At 35.8% G+C, this 27795-nt stretch overlaps 3 protein-coding genes and 1 long non-coding RNA gene across 7 annotated transcripts; 2 read left to right on the top strand and 2 right to left on the bottom strand.

Moving 5' to 3' along the window:
- Positions 1 to 1364: 1364 nt before the first annotated feature.
- On the top strand, positions 1365 to 8146 carry LOC110772099 (uncharacterized). Its single transcript, XM_021976493.2, has 15 exons — positions 1365 to 1586; positions 1680 to 1801; positions 2127 to 2186; positions 3321 to 3440; positions 3538 to 3657; positions 4592 to 4733; positions 4947 to 5123; positions 5515 to 5673; positions 5790 to 5896; positions 6425 to 6515; positions 6668 to 6809; positions 6922 to 7078; positions 7178 to 7294; positions 7499 to 7625; positions 7729 to 8146. The coding sequence occupies exons 1-15, from the start codon at positions 1410 to 1412 to the stop codon at positions 7993 to 7995; spliced, it is 2085 nt and encodes a 694-aa protein (XP_021832185.2). The 5' UTR covers positions 1365 to 1409; the 3' UTR covers positions 7996 to 8146.
- A 347-nt stretch (positions 8147 to 8493) lies between these two features.
- LOC110772110 (6,7-dimethyl-8-ribityllumazine synthase) lies at positions 8494 to 11279 on the bottom strand. The gene is made up of 4 exons (XM_021976510.2): positions 10855 to 11279; positions 10631 to 10723; positions 8950 to 9122; positions 8494 to 8778 (listed from the first exon to the last, which is right to left on the bottom strand). Exons 1-4 carry the CDS (start codon positions 11162 to 11164, stop codon positions 8584 to 8586), a joined length of 771 nt encoding a protein of 256 aa, XP_021832202.2. The 5' UTR covers positions 11165 to 11279; the 3' UTR covers positions 8494 to 8583.
- Positions 11280 to 12847: 1568 nt separating this feature from the next.
- HUB2 (histone mono-ubiquitination 2) lies at positions 12848 to 20037 on the bottom strand. Of its 2 annotated transcripts, none has more exons than XM_088247087.1 (19): positions 19740 to 20037; positions 19065 to 19238; positions 18880 to 18967; positions 18509 to 18739; positions 18195 to 18362; positions 17651 to 17844; positions 17485 to 17568; positions 17260 to 17379; positions 17003 to 17189; positions 16757 to 16917; positions 16333 to 16404; positions 15626 to 15702; positions 15156 to 15350; positions 14581 to 14653; positions 14364 to 14450; positions 14097 to 14234; positions 13823 to 14025; positions 13306 to 13468; positions 12848 to 13182 (listed from the first exon to the last, which is right to left on the bottom strand). In XM_088247087.1, exons 1-19 carry the CDS (start codon positions 19845 to 19847, stop codon positions 13051 to 13053), a joined length of 2655 nt encoding a protein of 884 aa, XP_088103213.1. In that variant the 5' UTR covers positions 19848 to 20037; the 3' UTR covers positions 12848 to 13050. The 2 variants fall into 2 exon arrangements, with proteins under 2 accessions (XP_088103213.1, XP_021832153.2); XM_021976461.2 differs by having other exon boundaries at positions 19077 to 19238; positions 19740 to 20036.
- A 3000-nt stretch (positions 20038 to 23037) lies between these two features.
- On the top strand, positions 23038 to 25897 carry LOC148298081 (uncharacterized). 3 transcript variants are annotated; one of them, XR_015836487.1, is made up of 5 exons: positions 23038 to 23169; positions 24168 to 24251; positions 24664 to 24956; positions 25059 to 25126; positions 25270 to 25897. It is a non-coding gene; the product is annotated as an uncharacterized LOC148298081 (long non-coding RNA). The 3 variants fall into 3 exon arrangements; XR_015836490.1 differs by having other exon boundaries at positions 25264 to 25897; XR_015836488.1 differs by having other exon boundaries at positions 24577 to 24956.
- Positions 25898 to 27795: the final 1898 nt, after the last annotated feature.

Raw genomic sequence — 27795 nt, 5'->3', positions numbered from 1 at the left:
TCTCGCTTGATCCTCGGTGTTCTCTGAGTTTTGGCTGATCTATGCCGATTCCTTTTGCAAATCTATTGTTTCTACCACAAATTTGGGTTGGCTTTGGATGTCCTTCATCTTAAAGGGCTACTCTTTATGTGTTATTGTTTCGTCATGGAGAAATTATAGAATATTACGGTAGTATGGCCACGTGGTACATCTTGTACACATGTCATAATATGGGTGAACGACAGAGTTTATTTTCCCCCTTTTAAGAAATAATATCAATAAATATTAACTTATATTATAACATGTGACCGTACTACCGTAGTACTCTATAATCCCCCCTCCTTTTTAGCTACATATCGATGTTACATAGGGGATACCCCATCGAGTATCAAGTTCCCCATCCCATTCATAAAAGTTTAAATTCTAAAATCAACAAAATATTTATTAAATGAAGATATCCACTATAGTAATTAAAACAGCAAATGTTAAAAAAGTCTTTCCCATAAAACGAAATGTTAAAATAGTCCAGTTCCTCCAAAATTGGACAAATCGGTCCAATCACTATCCGATAGTGACATGAAATAACTTTTATTTCACTGTCGGATTGACTCTTTTAGTCACTTATCATGAATATTTCATTGTTTATTGAAAACGTTGTATTCATAAATAACTATACCTTCTTATATTTGAGTGAATTTGTACAAAAAATCATTAAATGAAGATCTAAAAATCAAACATTTCGGATCATGAGATACCCAATCCCCATCCCCGTACCCAAACATGATTCGGGCTTCTACAATCTGATCCATGTTCCCATATCCGATTATCTACCACCACACACTCTCCCCATATTTAGGACGGGTCCCCCCTTGGGTGTAAGGATTATTGCCCTTCAATTTGGTGAACTGTCAGCCCTTTTCTTCCTGAATTTACAAACAAAACAAATTCCAAAACAAAAAAAAAAAAAGTTTTCCCAAAGATACAAAAGACAGAAAATATTTAAAAGAAAAAAGCCAAATAGGAAAGACGTACGAATACCAATCAATCAGCTCTAAACTTTCTCCTCAAAACATGAATAGATTTGAAAATAAAAGCAATGAAACCCCAAAAAGAAAGAATAAAAACGCATCTTTTAAAACCGTATCCACACAATAAGTTTCCTCTAATATACTACAAAACAAGTTAAGTTTTTCAAATGAACCTTTTTATCATAGATCGCTAGACAAATATATATGTATATATTTTCCTCCACCAACGACTAGTGCATGCCCGTCTGGTTCACCAAACACAGAAACTGGTGGCGACAAAGTAAAGAAATCACAAGACAATATTATTATATTTTAATTTATTTATATTCTTTTGTTTCATATTCACGGAAACTTGGCCAATATTTCAACATTCCTGATCTCGACCTTGCCTTCACGGTTCACATGTCGTCCTTTCATGTCAGATCAGGAAGGGGACCAAAAGGCGACGTTTTTTCCGTCTCGAAAACATGGCTTTCGGTAGAGTTGTGTTTCATCATTCTCTTAATCCAAGCCGTGACTTTCCCAGCCGCTGCTGCGCAAAATATCTCAGGCCTGCAGTTGCATATCCGTGAACAAGATGTAAGCATTTTTGGTACACTTTGGACTGACGAGACGACGTCGTTTTTGTTAGTGTCATAATATGATAGCTTAATTTATGAATTATTTGGGCAGGTGGTGATGGATAATGGGATTCTCCAGGTGACGTTATCAAAACCAGAGGGGATGGTCACCGGAATTCAATATAACGGCGTCGACAATTTGCTTGAAATTCTTAATGAAGATTCCAATAGAGGGTAAGGCCTCTTCCTTCAAATTGGATTTCAAATATTGAAGATTTCTTTATATGGATCAGTATTTGCTATAGTTGTTGACTTAGAAGAGAAAAACTTAGATACGGTTGAAAATACGTAATGTTACTTCTATTTTCGTATTTGTATAATTGTTGAGAGTATCTCATGTCGAATGATAGAAACTTAGCTTAAGAGTTTAGGCTTCTTCGTCTATTGCTAATCTCAGTTTAGGCTTGGATTATTTAATTTTAATATGGGGGGTGAAAGTTAGCTTTTTTGGGGAAATGTATATGCATACACACATGCTTATGTATATAGCTACATGCAGGTATTGGGACCTGGTTTGGGATGCGCCAGAAATTAAAAGAAAAAAAGGCGAATTTGATAGGTGTGTGCTCCTGTCCTTTCTTGTACTATAATTCATGCAACTTAATGATAGCTAACTTCCTTTAATTTTGTCGTTAATTATATTACTGTTCTCTTGCCAGTAGCTTAGCATTCTCATATATCAATATCAACCATGCATTGATAGTGTAGATTCTCTTCAAATATGTTTTTAAAATTAAATACAATTTGAAACTTTCCAACAAAAAATGCATACAATTTGATAATATAACATGCTTGCTAAAGCAAGGGGCGGGTTGTAGTTCAATGGTTAGGAATAGTTACCCTTAACATGAAAACTGAAAACATGACGAGAGAATAGCAAATTTTGTAAACTGAAGGAAACAGTTTTTAGATTAATTGTGATTGATATATTTAACGTAAACTTTATGGATGGTTGCACAAATCTTGTAACCTTAGCATCTTTTGTAATAAATAGATGGTTACAAGGAGTATTTTTTTAGAGAAGTTCAACGGTAAGAGGGAGGATTTATTGATAATTGGAAGTGTTTTAGATTTCGTTTTAAAAAAAAAGTGAAATCTATAATTTTCAAAATCACCCTTATTTTTTAAAACAACTTAAAAGTGTTTTAGATTTTAGTTTTCATTTTCATTTTCAATTTTTTTGTGCTCCTTTCTCATTCACCAATTTTACATCACTACACATGCATTGCATTCCAGTTACCGAAACTTGATATTTGGGACCTCTTGACTTGGACATGGTCATTTGACTATTGCGTTCAATCGCGGACCTAGTCCAAGCCTCAGGACCTTTAGATTCAAAATTCACCGAACAATCATCATAATCCAAAAAATTCATCGAAAAATACTATGAACTTGTTGTAACATGCACTTTCATTCTATGATCTCAAATTCACAATTTGACCCCAAAAAAATTTCATTTCCAAGTTCCACATAAAACTGAAAACTAAAAATTGAAATAAGTTATCAAACAACTTTTAAACAGTTTTTAATTTTTTCGAAAACTAAAATTGGTTATCAAACAAGTTTTATGTCATTGTTATCAATTTCTTTAAAATTAAAAATTAAAAAAAAAACCTTAATACTGAAATGATTATCAAACGGCCCTTAATTTTGAGCTTGAAAGTGAATTGTGATGTGGTTGCTCTATTTGCAGGATGGAAACAACCAATTTTACAGTGATTGTGGAAACTGAGAACCAGATAGAGCTTTCATTCACCAGAATGTGGGATCCCTCTCTAGAAGGAAAGGTTGTGCCTTTAAATATTGACAAAAGGTCAGTTTGAAAGAAAAATATGGTGAATTTGTTATATTAATTGCATGTGATTAGTTCATGATTAATTGATGGTGACAATAGTAATGTGAATTTCAAGGTTTGTTATGCTTCGCAACTCCCCAGGCTTCTATTCGTACGGTATCTATGAACACTTGAAGGATTGGCCTGCTTTCGACTTGACCAATACCAGGATCGTGTTTAAGCTCAGAAAAGACAAGTAATTCCTTTCATCAATATTCTCTTTATTTTAGGCAACCATTATTGGAGTGCCAATAGCATCCCCTTTCATTTGTTACAATAAAATTAGCGAATTGATTATTATCGTATATAAAAGGTAAGGTCTAGGCCAAATAAATTTACGACAACTTTAGGTATGTGATCTCTATTCTACGTCTAAGTTCGAATCTTTCTCTTTATTAGTTAGATTAGATTAAAGTAGAATATCGTTTGTATAAAAATAAAATAAAACAATAATAACTTTAGAGTGCTGAGTTGGTATAGTGACTAAATACAATAGCAAAAAAGGGAAAAACAAAACTCATACAGGGATTGCTTTCTCGTGATGTCTGATCCAAAAAGAAAATTGCTTTCTCGTGAAGATGATGATGTTTATCTTTTCAATCTCACCGTAACCGAACTAAAAATAATTATAACCCCCAATAGAGAGGCACCAGCTATACCAGTCTCTAGCTCAACACCTGGTGTATAAACTGTATCAGCACTTACCCAAAGAAAAAATATATTAATTTTTGCAGGTTAATAAAAAGTATGAATTTTATTCTAAAGACAAAAAGTATTTCTTCTGTATATATGGATGATCACGTTGCTCAACACTTATCTTCTATGCATCAAAATATTATGATGCATATTTTGAAAAGATCAAGCTAATCAACTTTTTGTTTATATTGGCCCATAAACTAAGTGCCATTGGAAAAATCTGTAAAAAAAATAATATTATTTATACCATATTTATCTACCGCATTGCTAATTACTTGCGGACCTACCTATATAAAGAGGTGGTCAGCAATGTTGTCCGTAAATGTGTTATAATAGCAGCACTCATTCGTAAAAGGGTAGGTCTTAGGTTCTAGTAAAAGGGACAAAATTCCTTTCTTTAATATTGTTCTCTTATTTTTTTAATCTTGGTGTAGGTTTCATTACATGGCAATGTCAGATAATAGGCAAAGATACATGCCGCTTCCTGATGATCGGACGGCAGAAAGAGGCCAACCCCTAGCTTACCCAGAGGCTGTTTTGCTTGTCAATCCTGTGGAGCCAGAGTTTAAAGGAGAAGTATTTCTTCTAACTTCTAACATTTTTATTGTTCTTTTTTACATTATTGTCAGACTCTGAATTTAGACCGCACATAATTTAAATAAATTTAATCCCTTATCAAATGTCTAAATCATATATGATAAAATTGATAGACAAGAAAAAGAAAAAAAAAATCCGATCCCATAATAATTCATGCGGTTTCTTGGTTAATTTTTGGTCGATTTTGCGCAGGTTGATGATAAGTATCAATATTCAATTGAGAACAAGGACAATCGGGTGCATGGATGGATATCCACGGTCACTGACCCACCCATGGGATTCTGGCAGATTACTCCTAGCGAAGAGTTCAAATCTGGTGGGCCTCTCAAACAGTGCCTTACTTCCCATGTTGGGCCCATCACCCTTGCTGTAAGTTTTTTTTTTTTTTCCCAGCTTTTCTGATTATTTTATGAAGTTTAATATCCCAATTTAGCCTAGATAGATCTAGCTTGATTCGAGCTCCGCTCGTTAAAACTTCAGCATAATATTTTGCTTGAGCTCAGTTGGTTTCTCTTACGAATGTGGGTTACACTGGAGGAAAGAAACTCTACTAGGGTTCGATCCTGAATGCCATGAGGAATAGGGGGAATCCACCACCACTGTGGTGCGAACCCATTAGCAAATTGATTGGTTCGTTAATGAACCAAATACGAGTCAAACTCTAACTGTTTCAAGATTTAGAGCCCTAATTCGTACCCATAATGGTTATTAAAAACGAGAAGTACAATTGTACTAACTTTGATTGAAATGGTATCTTCAGATATTTCACAGCACCCATTACTCAGGAGCGGATTTGATATTAAAATTTGGGCCGAATGAGCCATGGAAGAAGGTTTTTGGCCCCGTTTTTATCCATCTTAATTCTTTGGTGAATGGAGGTGACCCACTTAAGCGGCTATGGGAAGACGCTAAACAGCAGGTTTCACATGAAAAAATGCTTTGTATTTTTTTACAATTCTAAAAGAAAATTATTTTGCAACTTTAATTGTTTATTGGGTGAAATATCATCTCTGAAAAATTTGTAACACATTTCAGATGGAAGTTGAAGTTCAAAGCTGGCCATATGATTTTCCAGCTTCCAAGGACTTTCTGCCGTTGGATCAACGAGGTAGTGTGAGCGGCAGATTACTAGTCCATGACAGGTAACTATTTGTTATTATAGCACATTTATATATCTTTTGGTGATCATATTAATATGTTAATTGTGTCTCAAATTTTGTAAGGTTTTGTTTTCAATTTAGAAAATAGAACCCTAATGGGAAAAAAAAAAAAAACGAAAAAAGAAAGTGTCAATTGGATTATCCCTTGTGAAACAAAGCATTTGATTTAGAGATTTATGTGTTCTTAATTTCTGAAAGCCTCTTTTGGTAGTCTTTAAAAAGTCTGTGTATTGTCATTGTGAGGTTGTGAGTCAGTTGTTAGACAACCACCATAGACCCCAAAAATTATGATGTTAGTGAATGAGCCAACAATGTATGTGAATTTTACATCCTCACGTACAGCCCCGTCATATATACACATCAGCAGTGAACATAGTTGAGTTTTCGGTGATTGATATTCTTGATATTTTATTTTCTGTCATATAAATTCATTTATGCTAACGCTAACATAGTACGCCCTTTTTTTCCTTTGAAAATTTAAGCGAAATTTCAATTTATACACTTGTGTAGGTATATTTGTGATGAAGATTTACCCGGAAATGGTACCCTGGTGGGGTTGGCAGCTCCAGGAGATGTTGGATCATGGCAATTTGAATGCAAGGTACGTATATATTTGCAATTAAGTGTTCTATGGTAAAACCGAAGCTTATTTGAGGAATTTCTCAGCCGAAACTTCTTTACATATATTATTTTCCAAATATATTTATGAATGATATAGAAATTTACAGCATAATATTTTAAATTTTACATCAGGGATACCAATTTTGGACTAAAGCAGACGAGAAAGGCTACTTCTCTGTAACTGGAATACGTCCAGGCACATATAATCTTTTTGCCTATGTTCCTGGTTTAATTGGTGATTATCGATATGACGCTGAAGTAACCATATCTCCAGGTCTTATTTTTACCTTCTTTTTTTATTTTTTACTTAAAATAAGTTTTCTTTATTATATATAAATAAATAAATAATCCATTTACACTGTGATTTTATGTAAAATACTCTGCAGGTAGTGATAAAGATGTGGGTACACTTGTTTATGAACCTCCAAGAAGTGGGCCAACTCTATGGGAAATAGGCATTCCAGATCGAACTGCAGCAGAATTCTTTGTTCCTGATCCTAATCCAATGTACATTAACAAACTCTATCTCAACCACACTGACAGGTTTGTTCTTCCTATATTGATAATCTAACTTTTATAAAAATTAATATTTTTTTATTATAAGCTAGGTCATGAAATTCAGGCGTCTGTTGTAAATGGCAGGTTTAGGCAATATGGATTGTGGGAAAGATATGCAGATTTATATCCTCACAACGACATGGTTTACACCGTGGGCGTTAGCGATTATAGAAAAGATTTCTTCTTTGCTCAGGTTACCAGGTAATTCATTATTGTTGGGGACGTAACTACTTTTTTGACATGTTAGGTTATTAGACGGAGTTTGATATATTTAAACATGTGACACTCAATTCGGAAACATATTAAGACAATATTCTAATATGCTAAAAACTAACTCTTGCTATTGTAAGATCTCATTTAACTATTTATATATCATGCATGTTCCCCTTTCTTTTTTATCCACAGGAAGACAGATAATAACACATACCAAGGATCAACATGGCAGATTAAGTTCGAACTTGACATTGTGGACAAGAACAATACCTACAAACTACGAATAGCACTAGCCACAGCACATGTTTCTGACTTACAAGTATTACTACTTGACTTTGAGAATTTGAACCCCAAATTTCATATCCATTAATTATGACTTATAAGTAAATTCTAATGAAAATTTTGCTTCAACTCTTCTCAAGGTTCGGATCAACGACCTCCGAGCAAGCAATCCTCATTTTTCAACGGGACTGATTGGAAACGATAACACGATCGCAAGGCATGGAATTCATGGGCTGTATAGGCTGTACAATGTCGACGTTCCAGGTGTTCAGCTGGTGGAAGGGAACAATACCATTTTTCTAACTCGAACATTGAGTACAAGTCCTTTCCAAGGAATTATGTATGACTATATTCGTTTAGAAGGTCCCCCATCTTCTAAGGGCAACAATCTTGGATTCAGTTCCTAGTAATTAATCATTCATTCATTGGATTCGTTGTTTGGTTCTTTAATTTGTAAGTGGCTTTAAAAGTTATAGATTATTTGTAGTTAGAGCTCTAATTCATAAGCTAATACCATGCTAAACTCGTACAAAAAAAATACTAACAACTTTTGGATGGCATGTATTTATAATCGACAATACAAAGAAAACATCATTAACAGTCACGAATATTCGTGGCATAGTGGATATATCCCATGCCACGGATATCAATGGCTATTACAAACTTCATTTGCTTCTTTAAATTTGGCATTGGATTTCATATTGTTAATCCTTGAATTTTTATACTTAGTAATAAATCAAACATAATCATTCATCTATTGGACTCTTTTTTTCTTTATGTTTCCTTTTTGTTTCCCTGTGAACAAAGAAAACCCTGGCTAATAAACGTCCTAAGCTTAATTCGAGTAACGGTTTAACTGATTGCTGATACCGGGTTATGGCGAGATAGTTTAAATGCCAGGAGCATTGGAAGAAAACAAGCTTCCTTTCATGAAATTACTATGTACAAAGTTGATACTGAATACACAAGTCAAAGCACAAAAAGTACAGGATTACTCAAACAGAAGGACCAGACCTTAGGACCCTCTCTAATTTCTCAGCTTTAGTGTAATCCGTTTCTGTAAGAGAACCAGCAGGAAAAGGAGTGATTTCCACAACTAGATGTGGAGTTGGGAGCTCATCGAACAGAGCCCTTACGTTGTTGCAACAGACAGTTTCTCCGTGAGCGCTCTCCCTCCTAATCTGGCAACCCTATAAATGCCCAAAGAATTATTGGCATGTGAGATTACATGGCTTTCTGAGTACTGCTATTCAGAATTTGACTAAGAAGAAAAATTGAAATGGATGGAAAAAGATAAAGACCAATCAAATAGAAGAAACAGAAAAGGAAAAGGAAACAGTTTTCCTCAGAGTTGTAATTACCTTGTGGGAGGTGGCATCTACAAAGTGATCGTCCTCTGACAATAAGGAGGCAATGGCTTTCAGAGCACGCCGCCCTTCAGATTTAGAGGGTACCCTGTAGTTCCTTCTGAGTGTGCCCTTTGTGGTAGGATGCCATTTGCTCACTAATTTCCTTCTATCAGCTGCTTCTTTCACTGATAAAACAAATCAAAACTGAGGGTTTATAAAATATAATACGGATGCTAAAGGAAAAGAAAATGCAGCTCTAAATGAGAAATCTGTGACATTAAAATAAACCACAGGGCCAAAAGGTTTACAAAAGCCGAGAATCATTACCTTCATGTAGAACACAAGAATAACTAAGGTTACCCAGTCAAAAACTTTTTCCTTAACAAAAATATTTTTCATAAATATCCATCCAAGTAGTTAATCAACATTTCTTTCTCGTCATGCGAACACATGTTGGTGTATCTTTAGCTCTCTCTTAGTATGATGACTTCAGGAGGTGATACACAAACCAACTGTACTACCACTCATTTCATACCCATAACGGCAGAAAGAGAGAAAAGAAAAAGATTTTCATCAAGAGTAACCCATAGCAAACCTCAATTGACAAAAATTTCTTCTGATGTTTTTTCGGTCTTGAACAAGATCAACAGAAATAAATAAATGCTAACAGTAGTCTTTGGCCTGGTCATTGCCTTTTTGGATATGAGAATATTGTACTAATCCATTATAACCAATATAAGTAACAATCTATCCATTTTTATTTCATTTGTCCTTTTTTCGACAAGTAAAAACGGAAACTAGAACATGCCCAGGGGAGCTAGTACAGCAACCCAATTAACCAAATGCAAAGAATGATACTGAAAACTAATCAAACAATCTATGAAAATAACATCAAGTGAAGGATCAGTTGGCACATTGATGGTAACATATGTCCCTTGGAAATTCATAGTCTTCAGGCAGCAGCAGCATTAGAATTTCCTGCTTAAAGACTCTACTCATCATTGACCACCAAATCATAAGGAAAGACACAGGCTTCGTTTATGATAACCCACTTAGCCTTCCAGCATTCCGTCATACAAGGGCAAATGCTTCATTGCATTAAAATACCATAAATAGAATTTGTAGGCATCAAGGGATGCCTTATTCTAATCAGCAAAAAGGATCAGGAAGGAACCAAGTATGTGTCCCTTTGAACTGCTAAGGCACATTAAAGAGATAACTTGAGTAGTTTTCAAATCAACTTCTTTAGAAAGGTGTCATTTTAAAGTTCAACTTCGAGATAAGTAAAACATATGCTTAGTTTACTCTAGTAATAAGTAATCTGAGCCTTATTACTGAAACCATTATTTCAGTGATTTTGTCCACAAAAAAAAAAATTATTTCAGTGATCCTATATGCATAAACATCAAAACAAAACAAAAATTCACATCCAGTAGGTATTCATGTGTCATCAGTCCCATGTTTAATTTCTTAGAAAATGCGAGCAAAATTATCTTTCTCATCTTCAGTTTATTCTTAATAATAACTGAGAGAACATAAATCTCCACTCTGATTTACCTTGTGCAACTAATTTCTTTTTACTACCCTTCTTTTATATCCAATGGTTTTAATAATGAAACCTGCTTGACCGGCAACAAAATGCCATTCAACTTAATGTATCCAATATAAGAAAGTACAGTTAAAAGAAACAAACCTGGTTTCCCCTGTATGCTGTTCAACCACCTAGAAAACCCCAAATCAGCAGATTCAATCCCAACCCCATCACCTTCTTCAATGCTTCCCAAATCTGAAAGCCGGTAAAAGAAAAAAACTTAATCAAGAAAAAGACCCATAACAACTTTCTGAAACTTAGAAATAAACTAAAGGGTAACAGTTAATAACCAAGAAAAGTAGAAACAACCCATTAAAGAAGTAGACCTGAGACAAGTGGGTTAGCTTGAGATCCAGCTAAACCAGTCTTCAAGAGTGCGTAGAAGATGCAAAGCCTACCAGCCCAAAGGACTGGAGCTTCAAGCAAAGAAGCATGGATAGTGAGCTTGGGGTTTCTGGAATTAGTATAATGTGATCTTCTGCTAAAAAAGAGTAATCTTTTGAGGGCATTTGTGGGTTCAATTCCAAGACCAAGAAAGAGAGATTTGGGCAGCACAGTGGCCGGATGAAGAATCTTGAAGCTTGGGGATTGGAAAGGCGATGATGTTAAGGTGGTTTGCACAAGAGGAAGAAGCATTTCTTCAATTACAGTGAAGAGTGCCAACAAATGACTCGATGAGAGTTGAGAGAGACGGAGAGAGAAGAGATGAAGATTTGTTTGGGCAGTGTCTAATGGTGCAGAGAAACGATGTCGTATCTCATCTCATCTCAAAGACGCTTTCAGTTTCAGAACGTTTGGCGTGGCGTGGCGTGGCGTGGGGTCCGACAGTTAATTAATAGTGGTAGTTATTGAGTATCTAGTTAAGTAATAGTGACACGCACATACCCTGCACCTTCGAGGCAACGTTGAGGGACTAGGATTAGATTGAATTAGATAACTTACAAAATTCAAGATACGTTGAAAAAACTTTTTTTAAAATTTAAATTTAATAGGATTGAAATAGATAAGTTCCATTCATCAACAATCCATCTTATACTTTCAACTCAAACAAAATTTGGAAATTGACATTCATTTGATATTTGCTCTTTTCTTTGTTTCTTTTTATAAGTGTTGGTTTCGACTAGAAAATGGCAAATATGGGCTTCTTTGTAGGGAGGGGAGCTACTAATCCAAGTTACAACTAGAAGCCAACCACGTAGTTACAACCAGAAGCCAACGACGTTTGATTTGATCATGAATAATCTAAACTACGTGATGGGGAATTTGAACTCGGATATAGAGTGAGAAGCACACCCGCTTTAGCCAACTTGACTAAAGTCCAGTTTGGGATTGCTGTCACTTTTAAAAAAAGTTGATTCTGTTGTGCTTTGAAAATAATTAGCTGCAAAGTAAAGCAGCTCCATGTTTGGTAAACAATATTTTTAGAGTGTTGTTAGTATTAAAAGCAGTGTAAAAAATGTTTGGTAAATTTTAATATAAAATTATTGTAACTGTGAATAATAATTAAAATAGACATGATGTTAAAAGTATTATGTACTAATCATGTGGTGGTAGTGGTATTGATGGAGTGGTGGTGGTGGTGGTGGTGGTGGTGGTTGTGGAGGTGAAGGTGGAGGTGGAGGAGGAGGTGGTAGAGGAGGTGGAGGAGGTGGTGGTTGTGGTGGTGGTCGCGGAGGATGAGGAGGAGGATGTGGTGGTGGTGGTGGTGGCGGTGAGTCGGTGACGGTGGTTGTGGAGGTAGTGAATGTGGTGGTGCAAGTAGTGGAATTGGATGTGTAAGTGGAGGTAGTGTCATTTTTTAAAATGAAATATGGTATTTTGGGAATTAAAAAAATTCATTAAATGTTCATCTCTGCTTCTTTTGAAAGCAGCTTTGAAAAGCAACCCAGAGCCTGCTTTTAAAAGCTGCTATCAAAAGGCCATTGCTTTTAAAATAATCGGGATATTTTCTTTTTACCAAACATCTTAAACTGCTTAACTTTAAAGTGAAGCGGGTTTTTTGCGAAAAAAAGCAATCCCAAACAGGGCCTAAGCCCATATCTACATAGAGAACTTATTTAAAATAGAAAAAAGTAAAGTCTTATTTTTTCTTGTTGACAAATCCCCAGTAGATATTTAGCACTCAAGACTCAACAAATTATTTTCTTTTGACAGAACTCCAAAATTATAATTGTTCAGAAGAAAATAGAAAGCTCTAAAAATAAAAATGTAAAACCAACTGTCAACACCAAGCAAAGCTGAAGATGTTTATCCTTGACTCTAATGGATAACTCAGAAATCCTATCCTCTATGGTCATCCATCAATGGAGCTACCATCAGTTTTAAAAAATAATAATAATAAATATTTTTATTTAAACACTCATTTACAAAACAGAGGGAACAAAACTATTGCCTCCAAAGCTATACAAAGCCACAGTTTCGATATTGGGCTACTGTGACAAGAAGATGAAAAACTATAATCTATTCTATTTACTGCAAGATGCTTAGCAATCAAAAAGGGTGAGAGGGATCACAAATATTTTTCATATCTTCACAAACCGTATGTCATTTTGGCCAAATGGAGTTCCACAGGCAGGGCACTTTCGATGACGAATCTCTAGATTCTTTTGTACGCAATAATTGCAAAATAAATGATAGCATTTCACAATTACCACCTGCAAATCAAATAATTAGCACCAACATCCATCAGTTCATTAGAAGATTTAGCAAATTATTACAAATTTGTATCTCAAACATTGGTCAAATAAAGGTAAAGGCGGCAAATATTTTTTCCTTACCTCCTTTGGCCTATCAGTACAAACACTGCACTGCAAAATATTCTTGCAAAATTTAATTTCAGATTGGAGTTTCTGTATTGCAGCCTCTCCAGTTTCAGAACTCATCTCAGCAACCATGCTGTTCAATTCCCTGAGCTCTTCCTCAAGATTCTTCCTCGAGCTTCTGCACAACAAGAATCTAACTTGTTAGAAATCTTCCCACATGACTTTTGAGTATTACAACTAATAGCTGCACAAAGACATCCCACATGAAGAAATCTTCCAAACTTGCAAAATCTGATCGAGCAGGGAAAGGTAAAAAGTTCGGAGCCATCGCTGTATACATTGTCCCTGCTCATGATTTCCTGAGCCTATTAGCCTATCACAATTACCCAAGGCATCTATCCAGCATGTGAAACTAGGAAACAATATCTTACATGCCAAAACTGTAGCTGTATACAGTTATACAGGCTTCCTAGATCGTTTATAAGAGTAAATGCATAAGCAGGCACTGTAATCAAAATGGACAAAACACTACCTCTCAATGTGTAATTCCAATTCGATATCATTGATATCCTTTTGAATATGAGCATGTTCCTTCTCAGAAGAGGAAACAGCAGATTTCAGCCACTGCAACTCCTTCTCAGCATCAGCCAATTCCCACTTAGCAGTTTCCACGTTGACTGCAAGGTGTCTGTCTTCCTCAGTAGTTTTTGTGGCTTCTGTCAGGAGAGCCTTCATCTGCAGGATGCAAATACCCACTTGATAAAGGTTAACAAATGGAAAATTTGTCTACATAGGAGAAGCCGTACCTGCTCTTCACCATGGGAAATTCTCATTTTAAAAGATTCTACTGATGTGTTTACTTGTTGAAGTTGTTTCACCAATGCCTGCTTATCAGAGAGTAGAAAGCTCTGTGATTGCTTTGTCTTCACACTCTCAGAAACGAGCTGCACAAAAAAATAAATCTCTTTGAAAAACCAGGGACAACCAGCCAGCTTTCTACCACACCAATAAACTTAGCAACAATATGGAGGGAAAGAAAGGCTACAAAAATCAATGAAAATAATAACACAGACCTTGATATTATAGTCATCCCTCTCAGTCACCTGCTGCAACAGATGCTGGTTTTGTGTCTGCATATCTTCATATGCCTGACCAATGGTCTGCAGGAACATAATAAATTTATCAGAAAATGAGTAGGTGAAGCAGAAAAGTGAGACCAACATCATCGTGTCAATTATCATGGAACAGAAACCCCAGATATCAATCAGAAGATAAGGATCAACAAGGCACCTCAATTTCAGATATATAAGCCTCTGCCTCCTTGTCTTTAATTCTAATAGCCTCGGTAAGCTCCAGAACATCCCTGAAGCAAAAGGTGAAGACACGGCATTACTAAGATTTTCCAGTATCTTTTACATGCATATGTTTTATTTTAGTGAAAGAAAACATACATAGAATCTAACATCCCAGTTTGCACATTGTTAGTTCTTTGAATAAGAAAAACAAACCTCTCAAATGCACCAAGCTTGGCCTTAATTAAGAAAATTCAGCTTCAGAGGTAGAAAAGCATTTCTTTAAAATTATTACATTTATTTATTGAGTGTGTAATCAAGTTTAGACATCTATACATTGCTATACTTATTATCAAAAACAACTTCAATTTACACACACAGCAACACAATATTTAGACCTTTAGATGAAAACACACACTATAATTAACCCTACTGAAAACTTCTTAGTAATTTATTTTTTTAAAATACTTGTATATCTCAGATATAAAACACTGAATATAAAAACAGAATAACATATTTTTGTTAGTATGCAACTATATTCAAAACTTAATCGGCACTAGGAAAACAACTAACCTCTCAGATGCATCAAGTTTGCCCCTTAATTCAGTTATCTCAGCTTCAGTAGCAGAAAGCCTTTGCTGACAAGCAGCTTCAGCTTCATTGGCTGCTTTCACCCTTAACTCTAGACTATGTTCATCTATTGCATTTTTGAACATTTCAGCTTGTGAGTACGCTCTGCGTTCTGATTCTTTGATTTCCATCAAGTCTCTGAAAATTTAATATTAACCTTAAATGTGTCCATTTATATGGAATCGAGAACACAAACAGCGTATGAAAGGAAAGTAAAAATTTCAATAATCTCAATTAGATAACAGAAAAAAAAATAGAATCTGTCACATATTAAGTTGAATACACAAATCGTATAGATGAAGAAATCACAACATTCACTCATGGCTATCTCTACCTCCACAAAAAAAAAAAAAAAAAAAAAAAAAAAAAAAAAACCCTCGCCTCCTCCCCCCAGCACCAACAAAACAATTTACCTGTTTTCATAGCTTTCCTGTGCATACAAGTCTAAGAAAATCTGCAGTTCCAGTTTTTCTTTCTGCAACTTCTCAATCTGCAATAAGTTCATCTTCATCAGTTACTGACATAAGCTCAGTTATAGTACAGTCCATGTGTCTTAAAATTCAAAATGGACAAAATGCACTAATGACTCATAGTTTGAGTACCAATATCTGCATACGCTGTTCCCTATTTTCTTGTGCATATTCATATTTTATACATTCATGACCTTCCACTAGAAACGAACTATATGGTTTCACCAGAATAATTAGTTCCATGATTAAATTGGACAAACTACCCTCAAGGATGTCATTATATAATGCTTCCATAGCTTGACATAAAGATCACGCTATGGCATTTTCCATTGAAGGTGCCCAGGCAAACAAATACATAAAAAGTTTATTTTTCTGGGAAACACAGCTTACAGGGTAATTTTATGAGTCTGTTAAGGAATTGAAGCTTAAATTGTAAAATTTGATAGAATTAGAATTAAACAGCAGGTACACATGTACGAAGAACCTGCATGTAGAGGAGTTGATACAAACTGACACAGACAAAGGTAGATTAAAAGCATTGATGAAGCTGGAAAAAGAAAATCCTATATTTAAATGGAGAAAAAAATCGACAAACATGGATCCATTAGAAGGAAAGCTAACTATATTCAAAGACTAATGGAGAAACTCACCAATGCCTTAAGAGACTTTATCTCTATCAACTGTTCAGCACATTTATCTGCTAAGCTCTTTTGCTCATGTATCTTCCAAAAAAGAGAATCAGAGAAATTCAGAGAATATTCCACGATTAAATACTAATCAATAGTAAGAAAAGGGAGTAAAACTATTACATATCCAAACAAATAGTAATCAAAAGACTTCTTTTACTCCAAAATCACAAATGAGTTCTCCAAAAAAACCAACTTGCAGTTTAAAAAAAGGAAAACAAAGTTTCTAAGTACTTTTTATATGCATGCGTGCATGTGTGTGTAACTTTCATTCACTCGACACAATTACAAAGATCAGTATATCCCCTTATTTCCAAATTATACATTGTCCAAAAAACAATGCACTAGGACTGATATGAGTACGAGTAAACCGGGAATGGAAGTGAACCTTTGTAATTAATGAAGCTTTTAATGATTGGGCTTTGTCACGTAAAGACAGTGTTTCATGAGCTGTTTCCTTCCACCGCTTCAACTGAGCTTCCATCATTCCCATTTCTTTTGACAAAGATGAGGCCATCACACGAAACTCGGCTATAATGTCCTTTCTTCCTGCAGCACAGAACATCTTAAGTACCAGAAGCTTGGGTAAACTCACAATTAATATCAATAAACATCAAACTGATGTAATTTTCACCTGAATCCTGTACTGCTTCTTCCATGTTTATCTCAAAGTCATTTTTTTCAATTATACACTTCTGCAGCTGAAGTTCTAGTTCTTCAATCCTAGAATCAGTATTGTCAATCGAATTCCTAATTGCATCTGCTGACTCTACTTTGACATTTAGGTCCTTCTCCCTTCTCACAACAAGAGCCCTATCAGCCTGAAATTAAACTTTTAAAAAGGGCCAAGCATTCAAAGCATCTGGAAACAAAAAAACAAAGCAATTTAACCTGCAAAGAATCAGTCAATGCTTTGTATCGGTCCACTTCAACATTCCAATGTTGGAGTTGATCATTTCGCATAGTGTACAGTCTCGATGAATGTACAAATTTGTCATCCTTCAATTCATTCTGTGAGAAGCATAGATTGTTTGTCAAAGAAGTGAACACACACTGAAATCATTTTGAAATGTGTATGTCAACTATCAAACCTTTGGAAAATTCAAAATTAGAAACCTGAAATTCTTGCAATTGTTTTGACAGCGTTAAATTTTCTTCATGTGCCTCTTGATACTCAGAAAGGCGGTCAGCTGCTAGTATCTGCAAAACATGCTCAAACACATGTCAGACAAAGAGTGAGAATGGGAGCTGGTACAAAGGAGTTTTGGCAACATATTTATACCTTTGTTTCCTCGATTGAATTTCTTAGTTCCCGCAAGCTTATTGTCCTTTCTGTTGATTTTTCAGGTGATAGGGTTCCATTCACTGCACCAGAAGTAAGGTTATGCATCCCAGATGCGACATCCTTTTGCATTTTCAGATTCACTAGTTTCCTCCTACTCTCCTCTAGTTCAGTCATGCTGTCATCCAGCTCACCTGTCACCCATAACAGAAAATTTACATATTCAACAAACAATCAAAAGGTGGCAACAGTGGTAAACTTTGAGACTTACTCTCTGTCAGAAATTGAGCAAAGTTCCTAAATCTATAGGTCTTAAATATGATGCTGAATCTTTACATGTACTGCCACGAGCCTTAGCTCAAGTGACACGGGTTGGATGGGCTGAAGTGTAGATCCTAGGTTCAAATTTTCTTGTAATGGGAAAAAATGAAAAACAAAAACAAAAATTACATATGTGCTGTCAGTAATCAAGTGTAGGATTAAACATTCCTACTAAATATGCAAATAAAAAACCAAGGCTTGTGACTATAACCATCTCAGAAACCTGTAATGCGGCTAATTTCAGACTGATCTGTTGACTGGCTGCTAAGGTAAGTCCGAATTACATCAGCATACTCTTTCTGCTTCACGTGAAGAATATCAATCGCTTCCCGCAGATTTTTAACCTCCGTCTCCATCATATCATCAATCTTAGGTAACTGGATGATAGCATCTGAGAATCACAAGAAAAACAAAGAACCTATAATCAGTACATAATTCCTCATGCACTTACTCCTTCAAAAATAAGTGTTAAAAAATGAAAAAGTTATTGTATGAAATTAGTTTGTCCAACAATGAATTTACAATTGAACCTCTGACCTTCGGAAGATATCTTTCCATCCAAAGTGTGGACTATGCTCTCTGTTTTTTCCCTATGAGAATAAATGGTATGTTCCAAGAGTTTTAACAACTCCCTAGTAGACGTATGACGCAAAGTGAGAGCTTCTTCAACATATTTAGCAATTTCATCATTGCCATTAGCTTCTATAGAATCTCTTTGTAGGAGTCTACAAAGAAACATCTCCTCCGCAGAACATGATGGAATTGAACCTGAAAACACACTGGTCAATCTAATCTATATGATGTGAAGAATAAAATAAAATGAACACTAAGATTTTGATTTAGTCATCAGAAAAAATTAGGAAAAAACAGATGAAGTAGCATAAAACAACAGATGTGCTGTAAAATACCACGAGAATAATCAGCGCCATCTAAAATTTGTAAAGCATTTTGGCTTCCTCCAGCACATAGTCCAAGAAGAATTAAATCATCAACCAACTGGATAGCAAAATAAAGAAATCACCATCAGAAAAAATTACATGTCATCCTGGTGGACACAATTGAGACCATGAAAAGGAAGAAAACCCAACCACACATTTAAGATAACCTGATTCCATATTTGATTCACTGTGATTAGCATTTCATCATAAGAACCTTGCTTATCCTTTAGTTCCTTAATTTTGGCTTCAAGATCTTGCAAATCATGCTTCTGTTTGTCTATTTGCTGAAGAAGTCTCTGGTTCTGGTACTGGAGAACTGCTGCATCGACCTGGGCACGTATAGTACGTACACAAAATACCAATACATTTCAATCTACTTCCTATCTCAAATCAAAATTGAAGTGTACTTGAAATGCATTGAACTATCAATGCGCTCATCTAAATGCATGCCTTTTTATGAAATAGAAAACTAACTTCAGAAGTGACTTCATCAACTTAGAGATTAATGATGCTTTACTGCCCCAATTACATAATTAATAAACAGAAACCCTCTAACCTACACCCTATACTCCAAAAATTCCAATTCTGTAACTTATGTCCCTTTTCTTACACTTCCTCAACAACCAAACAGAGCATAGTACAATTTTTCACATTCTCAAAAGCACATCCAAAGCAGAAATTGCCCAAACTCCAATCACCCATCAATCACAGTAATTTCAAAAAATAAAACACCTTTTTTCTTAAACCAAAAAATTTGATCAAAAGCATTTTTCCGTCAGTAACCAAGCAGACTGTAAATAGAGAGAGAGAGAGAGAGAGAGAGAGATTACGCTATGGTTATTGGGTGGAGAAGTGGTGGAGCTACGAGCCATGGTGGGCGAAAGTGAGTTTAAATGAGGCCTCTTCTTCTCTGGCTCGTCAGAGTCTGAGTTTTCCATTTATCGTTGTTATGGTGCTCTTTACGGAACCCACCGGACCATTCCAGCTCTCAGGTTCCGAGCTCTTTCTGTCAAAAGAAAAAACCCTAGAAGGACTGATAGCGTTTCCGCAGGTACGACTGGGAGTGGGAGAGAGAGCTCGTTGTCGACACGACGTCGTTGAGAGATCACAAGGAATTCATTTACTATCCGTGCGGTTATACTATCGTTGAGAGATCACAAGGAGTTCAGCCCCAAAAAAGGTACGTATGGCCGCGCGGCTGTACTATTTTTAATAAAAAAAACTGCATTATAGCCGTGCGGCTATACTATTTTTTAATAAAAAAACTAATATCGCCGCGTGGCTATACTATTTATTATTAAAAAAAGACCCGCCTGTCGCCTGTCGCCTGTCGCCGCTGGCCACATGTCAAAACCGTAGAGCCGCGCGGCCATACTATTTTTAATATAAAAAAAATTCCAATATCGCCGCGCGGCTATACTATTTATAATAAAAAAGGACAACGCCGGGCGTCTAGCGCCTGCTTTGCCATGTGTCAAAAATAGTATAGCCGAACGGCTATATGATTTTTAATAATAAAAACCGTAGTATAGTAGGGTGGCTATACTATTTTCATTTTAAACAAAACCTTGCGTCTAGCCGCTTGGCTATACTACTTATAATAAAAAAGACCACAGTCTGCGCCTTACGTCTGTTTCGCCACGTGTCAAAAATAGTATAGCCGACTGGCTACCCTATTTTTAAGTAATAAAAACTTAGTATAGCCGCCCGGCTATACGATATTTATTTTTAAAATACCCTGAGTATAGCCGATCGGCAATACTATTTATAATTAAAAAAAGACTACGCCTGGAGCCTTGCCTCTGTTTCGCAACGTGTCAAAAACAGTATAGCCTACCAGCGATACTATTTCTATTATGAAACTTAAATATAGTATAGCCGCGCGGCTATACTGTTTATTATTATTATTTTTTAAAAGGAACCGCCTAGCCCGCCTAGGCGGCCCATTTTTCGAAAACTTGAATGGTGTTTTTTTTCCCAGAACTTAAATATAGTATAGCCGCGCGGCTATACGATTTATTTAATAATAAATAGTAAGGAACCGCCTAGCCCGCCTAGGCGGCCGATTTTTGGAAAACTTGAATGGCGGTTTTTTTTGCAGATTTCTTTTTTCCTGGCGGGTCTGGCATCTCTGCAAATACATCAAGCTAGGGTTTTAGCGACTCACGGTTATCAACAACGTTAAGGCATCTCTGAAAATCAGCAACGTGACACGCCTGAAACCTTGGAAATTGGCAGAGGTGGGGTTGGCCCGTTCATAACTAGTGTCTTGTGGGGGGAAGGGATTGGGTGAATATAGTGTTGTCTAATTAATGTTGTCTATGCCACAATCCAGGCTGCATCCCTCAAAGAAAAGATTAACCGAATGTTTGGTGGAGAGCATGGCCCATAAAGAGTGGCAGTATTCCATTTCTGAAAAATATTTGTGGCATATAATTCTTTTATTATTATCAGAGGATCGATGATTCGGCTCTAAGCGTATTCTAATAATTTTTTTTCCGCTGTATGCAGTCTTGCAAACGCTATCCTATTGATGTTGCCAGAAATATTGCAGGGTTAGACCCAGAAACCACCCTTGGTAAGCATTAAGTTTATTTATATATCACTAAATATTGATTGTTTTAATCTAAGCTCTATGTGGGGTTTCTTATCGTTCATTCATATTCTTTTGATATTTGCAGTTGTGGTTTTGAAGACCTTTACAACATCTGAAACTATGTTGAATGTTCAAACCCTTCGGGAATGGATTTCATCTTCTCTCGGGTCAGTGCACTGCTAGCACTTCTTCAAGTATATGAACACGTTGTTTCAGTTCAGGATTTGCTTAATAATCTTTGGGTTAATTTAAACAAACGTGAATGAGCTTGGGAGTGGGCGGAATGAATCATATTTGGAATAGCTTAGTAATTTTATAATTGAATAATTTAGTCCTCAAGATGGTATGATGGAATGAAGGTTTATTATGTATTTGTAGTTAATCATTGATTTTGTCAGATCGATAAAATGTAAGTTTTGAAGATCTGCCTACCCCTCTCTCTTTCTCATGATTGAGCGTAACAATTTCAGGCCTGATGCAGTTGCAAAGCATATGGAATGGTAGCAGTCATCACTAATCTTACAGTATGGCATTTTCCTTTGTTCTCTTGCCTTTAGTTGATTAACCATTCAGATTATCACTAAATTTAATTTACAATTTTTCATTATCCGTTGGTGATTCTAAATTTATGTGCTTTTTTCTCTTCGATTTTGATGGTGATGCTATTTATTGAGTTCATCAGGACGAAGGTCCAAAAGATATCCTTGTTATTTCTATTTCATATATTGAGTTGATGGTGATGCTATTTAATGTTTAACTCAAGTAAATATGCATTTCATGAACCCTCATAGGGTTCCTCCTGCTTGTAGATTGCCACTAATAATGGATACCCTCCGATTTCTTATATTTAGTTGCAGATCAAATCATGTATTGTTTATCTTTAATTTTTCTTAGAGATTCAATCCCACTCGAGCCCAAACTTATAACTAGTGATCCCGATCAATCGTCCCGACCCTTTTCTTCTTTGTCAAAGAGAGATTGGTGAGTTTTGGCTCAAGTGACAAGGTTGAAATGTGATCAAGATCATCTGGACTCAATCTAGACCCATCCTAATTGTTTAATAATCCTGTCAATATATTCATACAAAAAGGTGGCTCTCGATGAGAGATGGCAAAGCGAAATAAAAGCTGCACCCCATCCTTGACAGAGTTTGGGGTATGGAGCTTAGATTTTAAGTGCACTCCATTCTTAACAGAGTTGATATGTTAGGATATTGAGCTTAGATTTTAAGTTTTAATTCTCAAGTTTCTGGCCATGTTCCTAAACCAGAGAGTGAACCTAAAGCGTAGGTAAGAAACGGGTGTCGATTGAAATTTACACAAGTCGCGATTGGGCAACGACACTGATTGGCAGCCAGGCACATCCGTTCCATAAGAATAGAATGAACCTTGCGCAGGAATTTTTATTTTTTTTAAAAGAAAGAGTATAGCCGGACGGCTATACGTTTAAATATATTATTTAAGGAGTATAGCCGCGCGGCTATACTATTTATTATTATAAAAAATAAAAAAAATGCCCCGCCTAGCCCGCCTAGGCGGCCCATTTTTGGAAAACATGAACGGCGTTTTTATTTTTTCAGATTTCTTTTTTCCTGGCGGGTCTGGCATCTCTGCAAACACATCAAGCTGGGGTTTTAGCGACTTACGTTTATCTACAACTTAAAGGTTAGCTCTTCCCAACAATTCACTCTTTGTTTTTTTCTGTGCTTTCTTTACGCTGCGGCTTAGAGTGCATTTGTTGAAAATTTCTCAAATTGTCGATAGCTCTGAACAAGTAGTCGAGTTGTTAAAATTGGAGCTTTGTGATAAATATTGGGCTCTACACAAATCTATTGAGGCTTTGGACAGGATGGGAATGGATTTAATAGAAACTGCAAATCCAGATGCATTCAAACAGTATCTGTCGGAGTATGACAACACCTTTCATTTGTAGTTTTGCTAAAATCACCTGATACTAATCCAATAATTGTGTTATGCACGTTTGTGGTGCATTCGGTCATTGATTGCCGAATGCTTCTGTTGGGTGATGCTTAGACATTTAAGTTGATTTGGTTATTTTTATTTTTGTTACGAAACGGAAAGCAGAAGCATCTTTGTTAGTATTAGATGTGGGTTTGGCATTGCAATTTGAATTGGTTAGCTACATGATTGCCTAGAGGATCAGTAACTTGGGGATTATTTTCTTTCTTGTGAGTTTTGCTACCATAATTGGAATGCTTTTCTTCTTAGTTTCTCTGTTGGTTTGAATGGTCTGATTGTGAATTTGCTACAATGTTATGAATGCGGGGTCGAAACTTGGCTCATTTACTTGATAGTATTTTCTAATTTTCATGCCATATCGTTAAGGAGTACCATTTTGACTCAGTTACTGTGGATTTCATATCAGTAAATATTAAAGATCTGGGAATGGGCTTGCAGTTGCATTATAATCTGTTGTTTTTTTTTTGTGTCACTACTGGTTGGTGTAATTTGAGGAAAGTGTTTGATCCGAATTGTTTTTCTTCTTGTTTTGCATGTGGGTAGTTTAATTAAGTGGTTGGATTCTACTTTTTACTCCGGAATCATTAGATTAGCTTGTTGGCTAGCTGTAATCAGTTATTGTTTTCACTTATGTCTGTTACAAATTGTCTTACTTTTATGCCTTTTGGTTTCTGTTTATACAGATGGCTGGAACTTTTGGTTTGGCCATGACGGCTGGGTGAAGGAGCTTTTGAGGAATTATTTTACCAAGGATTTCAGAAATTGAGGTCTCTTGTGGCTTTTGGAAGATTATTATCCCTGCATATTATGAGATTCAATAGATTGTTTTTTTGGTCGAAGAGATTCAATAGATTGTTCATTAAAGAAATATCCATTATTGCATAAATTCTCTGTGGATATGCCTTCATTATGCAAAATCTGACTCAGAGGCTTAGGCCCCTTGTGGGTTTGAAAGGCTGGGATTATTGTGTTATTTTGAAATTGAGTGAAGACCAAAGGTTAAGAGGAACTTTTTAATTAACAGTTACTAATTCATGTTTCTTTTTGTGACTAATTTTTAGATTGGTTTTTTTTTTAATTTTTTAATTTTAGGTTTATTGAGTTGATGGATTGTTGTTTTTCTGGGGCTGATGAGAACACTCAGAGTAATGGAGGAAATGAACTTATTTTTCCATGCAGAGATACAATGCAGCACTCAAGAACAAATTCCTGTGATCTTCTTGCCCAGTTTCCTTCTTCTCTGTCCTTAGACTCTGAGTACCTATATATCCTTTTCATTTTAGCATTTTTGTTTACTCATTCAATCATAATTACCAATTACCACCATACATATCTTGACAAAAGAAATTAATTAGTTTTTTTTATATCCTTAACCAAGGCTGCTCATGAGCAGGATTTATGCACATCCATTAATATCAAACCAGCCCATTTGGTTGAACTCATCTTCTAACAGAGATTCAAGTGCCATGGCAGTGAGCTCACAAGTTCCCATTTTCCCTAGCTAGTTCCAAAAGAAAGTCCTTTTCTGAACATATAATTAAATGTAACTGTGTATTTCTACTTACATTTTGCAGGAAAGAGATGGGACCAGAGTTTTGGTTCCAAGTGCAGAAGGTTGATTGATCTGTTTGTCTCCAAAGATGTATGATATTTTATGATGCTTCACTCAAACCTTGCTTTAATTTCTTATGTTAGATTTGAAATTTTATTTTGGTCACATCTCTCACAAATAGTTTTTTTTTTTTTTTTTTTTTTTTTTTGGGGTTGTAACTGTCAAAGTCACAGGTCTCTAAAGACCAACAATTGATTGATTATATCACATCCCAATGCAACATTTCACTGGAGCAAGACACCCTGCTTGGTGCTGGCTGCAATACAAGCTTCCCTGTCAATATAAATGACATGAGCACTGAAATACAACCACAGCCCTTTCTAGACAATGAGAATGAAGGAAATGATTCAAATGTGCCATACAACATATCAGTTGATCGAATCCTTCTTTGCAGCACTTCTCAGGTGAATGTCCTGCAACATGTCACTTACAACTCAGAGAACAGCATGAAGACTGTCCTTTGTTTTTGTGAGAATTGATAATGCCCTTGTATTTGATAGAGGTCATGTGTTGAGCTGAACACGAATTATCGTCAAAAATTTCATCCTTTCTATATGGTTTTGCATGTATGGTTGATGTCTTGTATGATTCTTAATTGTTTAGTACCAACAGATGGCAAGACCCCCGAGGTCAATGATAAGAGCAGTGATTTTTTGAATTTTGAATTTAGTATTTTTCTGATGTGAAAATGTAGTAGCTAATAGTACTATAGAATGTTATGTAATAATATTTCTTCGATTCTTGTACAAGTTGTTGTACGAGGATCATTGGCAAATATATCAATCATATTGAAGAGATACACATATGGTGCTTGTTGTACATAATTTATATGATAATGAATAATGATCTAGCATTTTCCTTCAGCATAGTCTTCATCATAGACGTTATATCTCCACACATAGAGAGTGCCTAATGATCCCTGTTGGATTGAACCCATACACATTTGATGCATTTCTTTGAACAGCTCCTCATTACCTTCGGCAAAAACTTTGAGATCCTTCATGAGGATATCTAACGCCTTGGAGCAACAATTGCTGTCAAGAATGAACCAAAAACATGCAGAACATGGTATTTTTTTTAAGATTGTTTATGTATAGATTATAAGAAGTTTCAAAAAATGTTCTCACTTGTCAATGGCCTCAAGGAAATTTTGCTTTCTGATCTGGAAATAGATCTTCGTCGCGTGTTATTTCTATTTCATATTGACATATTGGAGACGTCAAATCAGGTTGAGAGGAAAAATGTGAGGGTCTTTTTTCGAAGAATTAAACTTAGTTTACCTAGACTGCAAAATCGTTCTTTTTCATTGCTCATAAGTTTGGCTCCAGCTCTTCAGTTAACTGCATCTAGAATATTGGTTTTGATCATTATTTCATCCCTTTCAATTTCCTTCTCTGTTTTTCCCACACAAAAAATCTGCAGGGCCAAAATGACGTCGTTAAATAACAGAAGTCACATTAGAGTAGAAGCCATGGCTGAGAGCAATTGTAGTTTCCAATTTGCATCAGCACCAGAAGAAACTAGCACATTCAGAGTGTTCGAGAAGGCAAGGCTAGTGGCTCTTTTGGCGTGACCCTCGGGCTTCCTTGTGACCTGCAAAATATATAAATCAAGGCAGTGACAAACTTTTCGGGTTTGCTTCATCACAACATCGAGCATGATTTGTTTTTTTTTTTTTTTACAAGAACAAACAAACTACCTCGTCTGAGTGGAGATTGTATCGGTTGGTGCCACAGGAAAAGCCCTGAAATCACAATAACTTATATTTGATAGCTTTATAGGATTTATGGTAAAGATGAGACCAGCTTATTTATGAAGCCATTATCATGTGATTCTTTTGCGTTCTTTTTTTCTTTTTCTGGGTGGTGCCTTCAGATAAACAGTACAGAAAATAGATCAGTGCTTCATGTAGCTCTTCATGCTCCAAGGGATGCAGTTATACAGAGTGATGGGAAAAATGTGGTCCTAGATATGTGGGAAGTTCTGGACAAGATCCATTTCTGAGAGTTTTCGAAGTGGATTTTGGGTAATCACTACAATTTTTTTCAGTATCCATTTTGGGTCCATATTGCCTGAATTGTGAAGTAATTGGCAATTCTGGTAGGTTGGTGCCACAGGAAAAGCCCTGAAGGATGTCATTGCTGTTGGTATCGGTGGCAGCTTCTTAGGTCCCCTTTAAAAAAAAAAAAAAAAAAAAAAAAAGGTATAGCCGCCCCCGTTTAAATATACTATTTAAGGAGTACAGCCGAACGGCGATACCGTTTCAATATATTATTTAAGGGGTATAGCCGATCGGACATACAGTTTAAATATATTATTTCAAGAGTATAGCCGCCCGGCTATACTATTTATAAAATAAAATAAAAAGGACCCGCCTGGCCTAGCCCGCCTAGGCGGCCGATTTTTAGAAAACTTGAATGGAGTTTTTTTTCCTTCAGATTTCTTTTTTCCTGGCGGGTCTGGCATCTCTGCAAATACATCAAGCTCGGGTTTTAGCGACTCACGTTTATCAACAACGTAAAGGCATCTCTGAAAATCAGTATTTTCTGTTTTCTGTTTTGGTTTATGTTATGTTTGGTTGCTAGGAAGCTGATGAAGAACAAATATTCTCTTACCTGAATATTCAGTTTCATGTTTCTTTTGTTGTATTGATTAGTTTAGTTACAAACTGAGTTGGTCTGGTTAACTGAGCCAAAAGG

The sequence above is a fragment of the Prunus avium genome, chromosome 1 (assembly GCF_965620075.1).
Source record: "Prunus avium chromosome 1, drPruAviu1.hap1.1, whole genome shotgun sequence".
In the NCBI taxonomy this organism is placed as follows: Eukaryota; Viridiplantae; Streptophyta; class Magnoliopsida; order Rosales; family Rosaceae; genus Prunus; species Prunus avium.
The sequence above is the reverse complement of the archived record's forward strand: the minus strand, read 5'-3'. Positions and strand labels throughout refer to the sequence as shown.

Excerpts from the sequence above, each read along its gene's own strand:
- LOC110772099 (XM_021976493.2), top strand. The coding sequence starts at position 1,410 with ATGTCGTCCTTTCATGTCAGATCAGGAAGGGGACCAAAAGGCGACGTT. Across the intron at positions 3,441-3,537 it reads CCTTTAAATATTGACAAAAG|GTTTGTTATGCTTCGCAACT; the intron begins GTCAGTTTGAAA and ends GTGAATTTCAAG. Across the intron at positions 5,124-5,514 it reads TTGGGCCCATCACCCTTGCT|ATATTTCACAGCACCCATTA; the intron begins GTAAGTTTTTTT and ends TGGTATCTTCAG.
- LOC110772110 (XM_021976510.2), bottom strand. The coding sequence starts at position 11,164 with ATGCTTCTTCCTCTTGTGCAAACCACCTTAACATCATCGCCTTTCCAA. Across the intron at positions 10,724-10,854 it reads AGCTAACCCACTTGTCTCAG|ATTTGGGAAGCATTGAAGAA; the intron begins GTCTACTTCTTT and ends ACCGGCTTTCAG. Across the intron at positions 9,123-10,630 it reads CAGCATACAGGGGAAACCAG|TGAAAGAAGCAGCTGATAGA; the intron begins GTTTGTTTCTTT and ends TTGTTTTATCAG.
- HUB2 (XM_088247087.1), bottom strand. The coding sequence starts at position 19,847 with ATGGAAAACTCAGACTCTGACGAGCCAGAGAAGAAGAGGCCTCATTTA. Across the intron at positions 19,239-19,739 it reads CTCCACCCAATAACCATAGC|GTCGATGCAGCAGTTCTCCA; the intron begins GTAATCTCTCTC and ends ATACGTGCCCAG. Across the intron at positions 13,183-13,305 it reads GTACTGATAGGCCAAAGGAG|GTGGTAATTGTGAAATGCTA; the intron begins GTAAGGAAAAAA and ends TTTGATTTGCAG.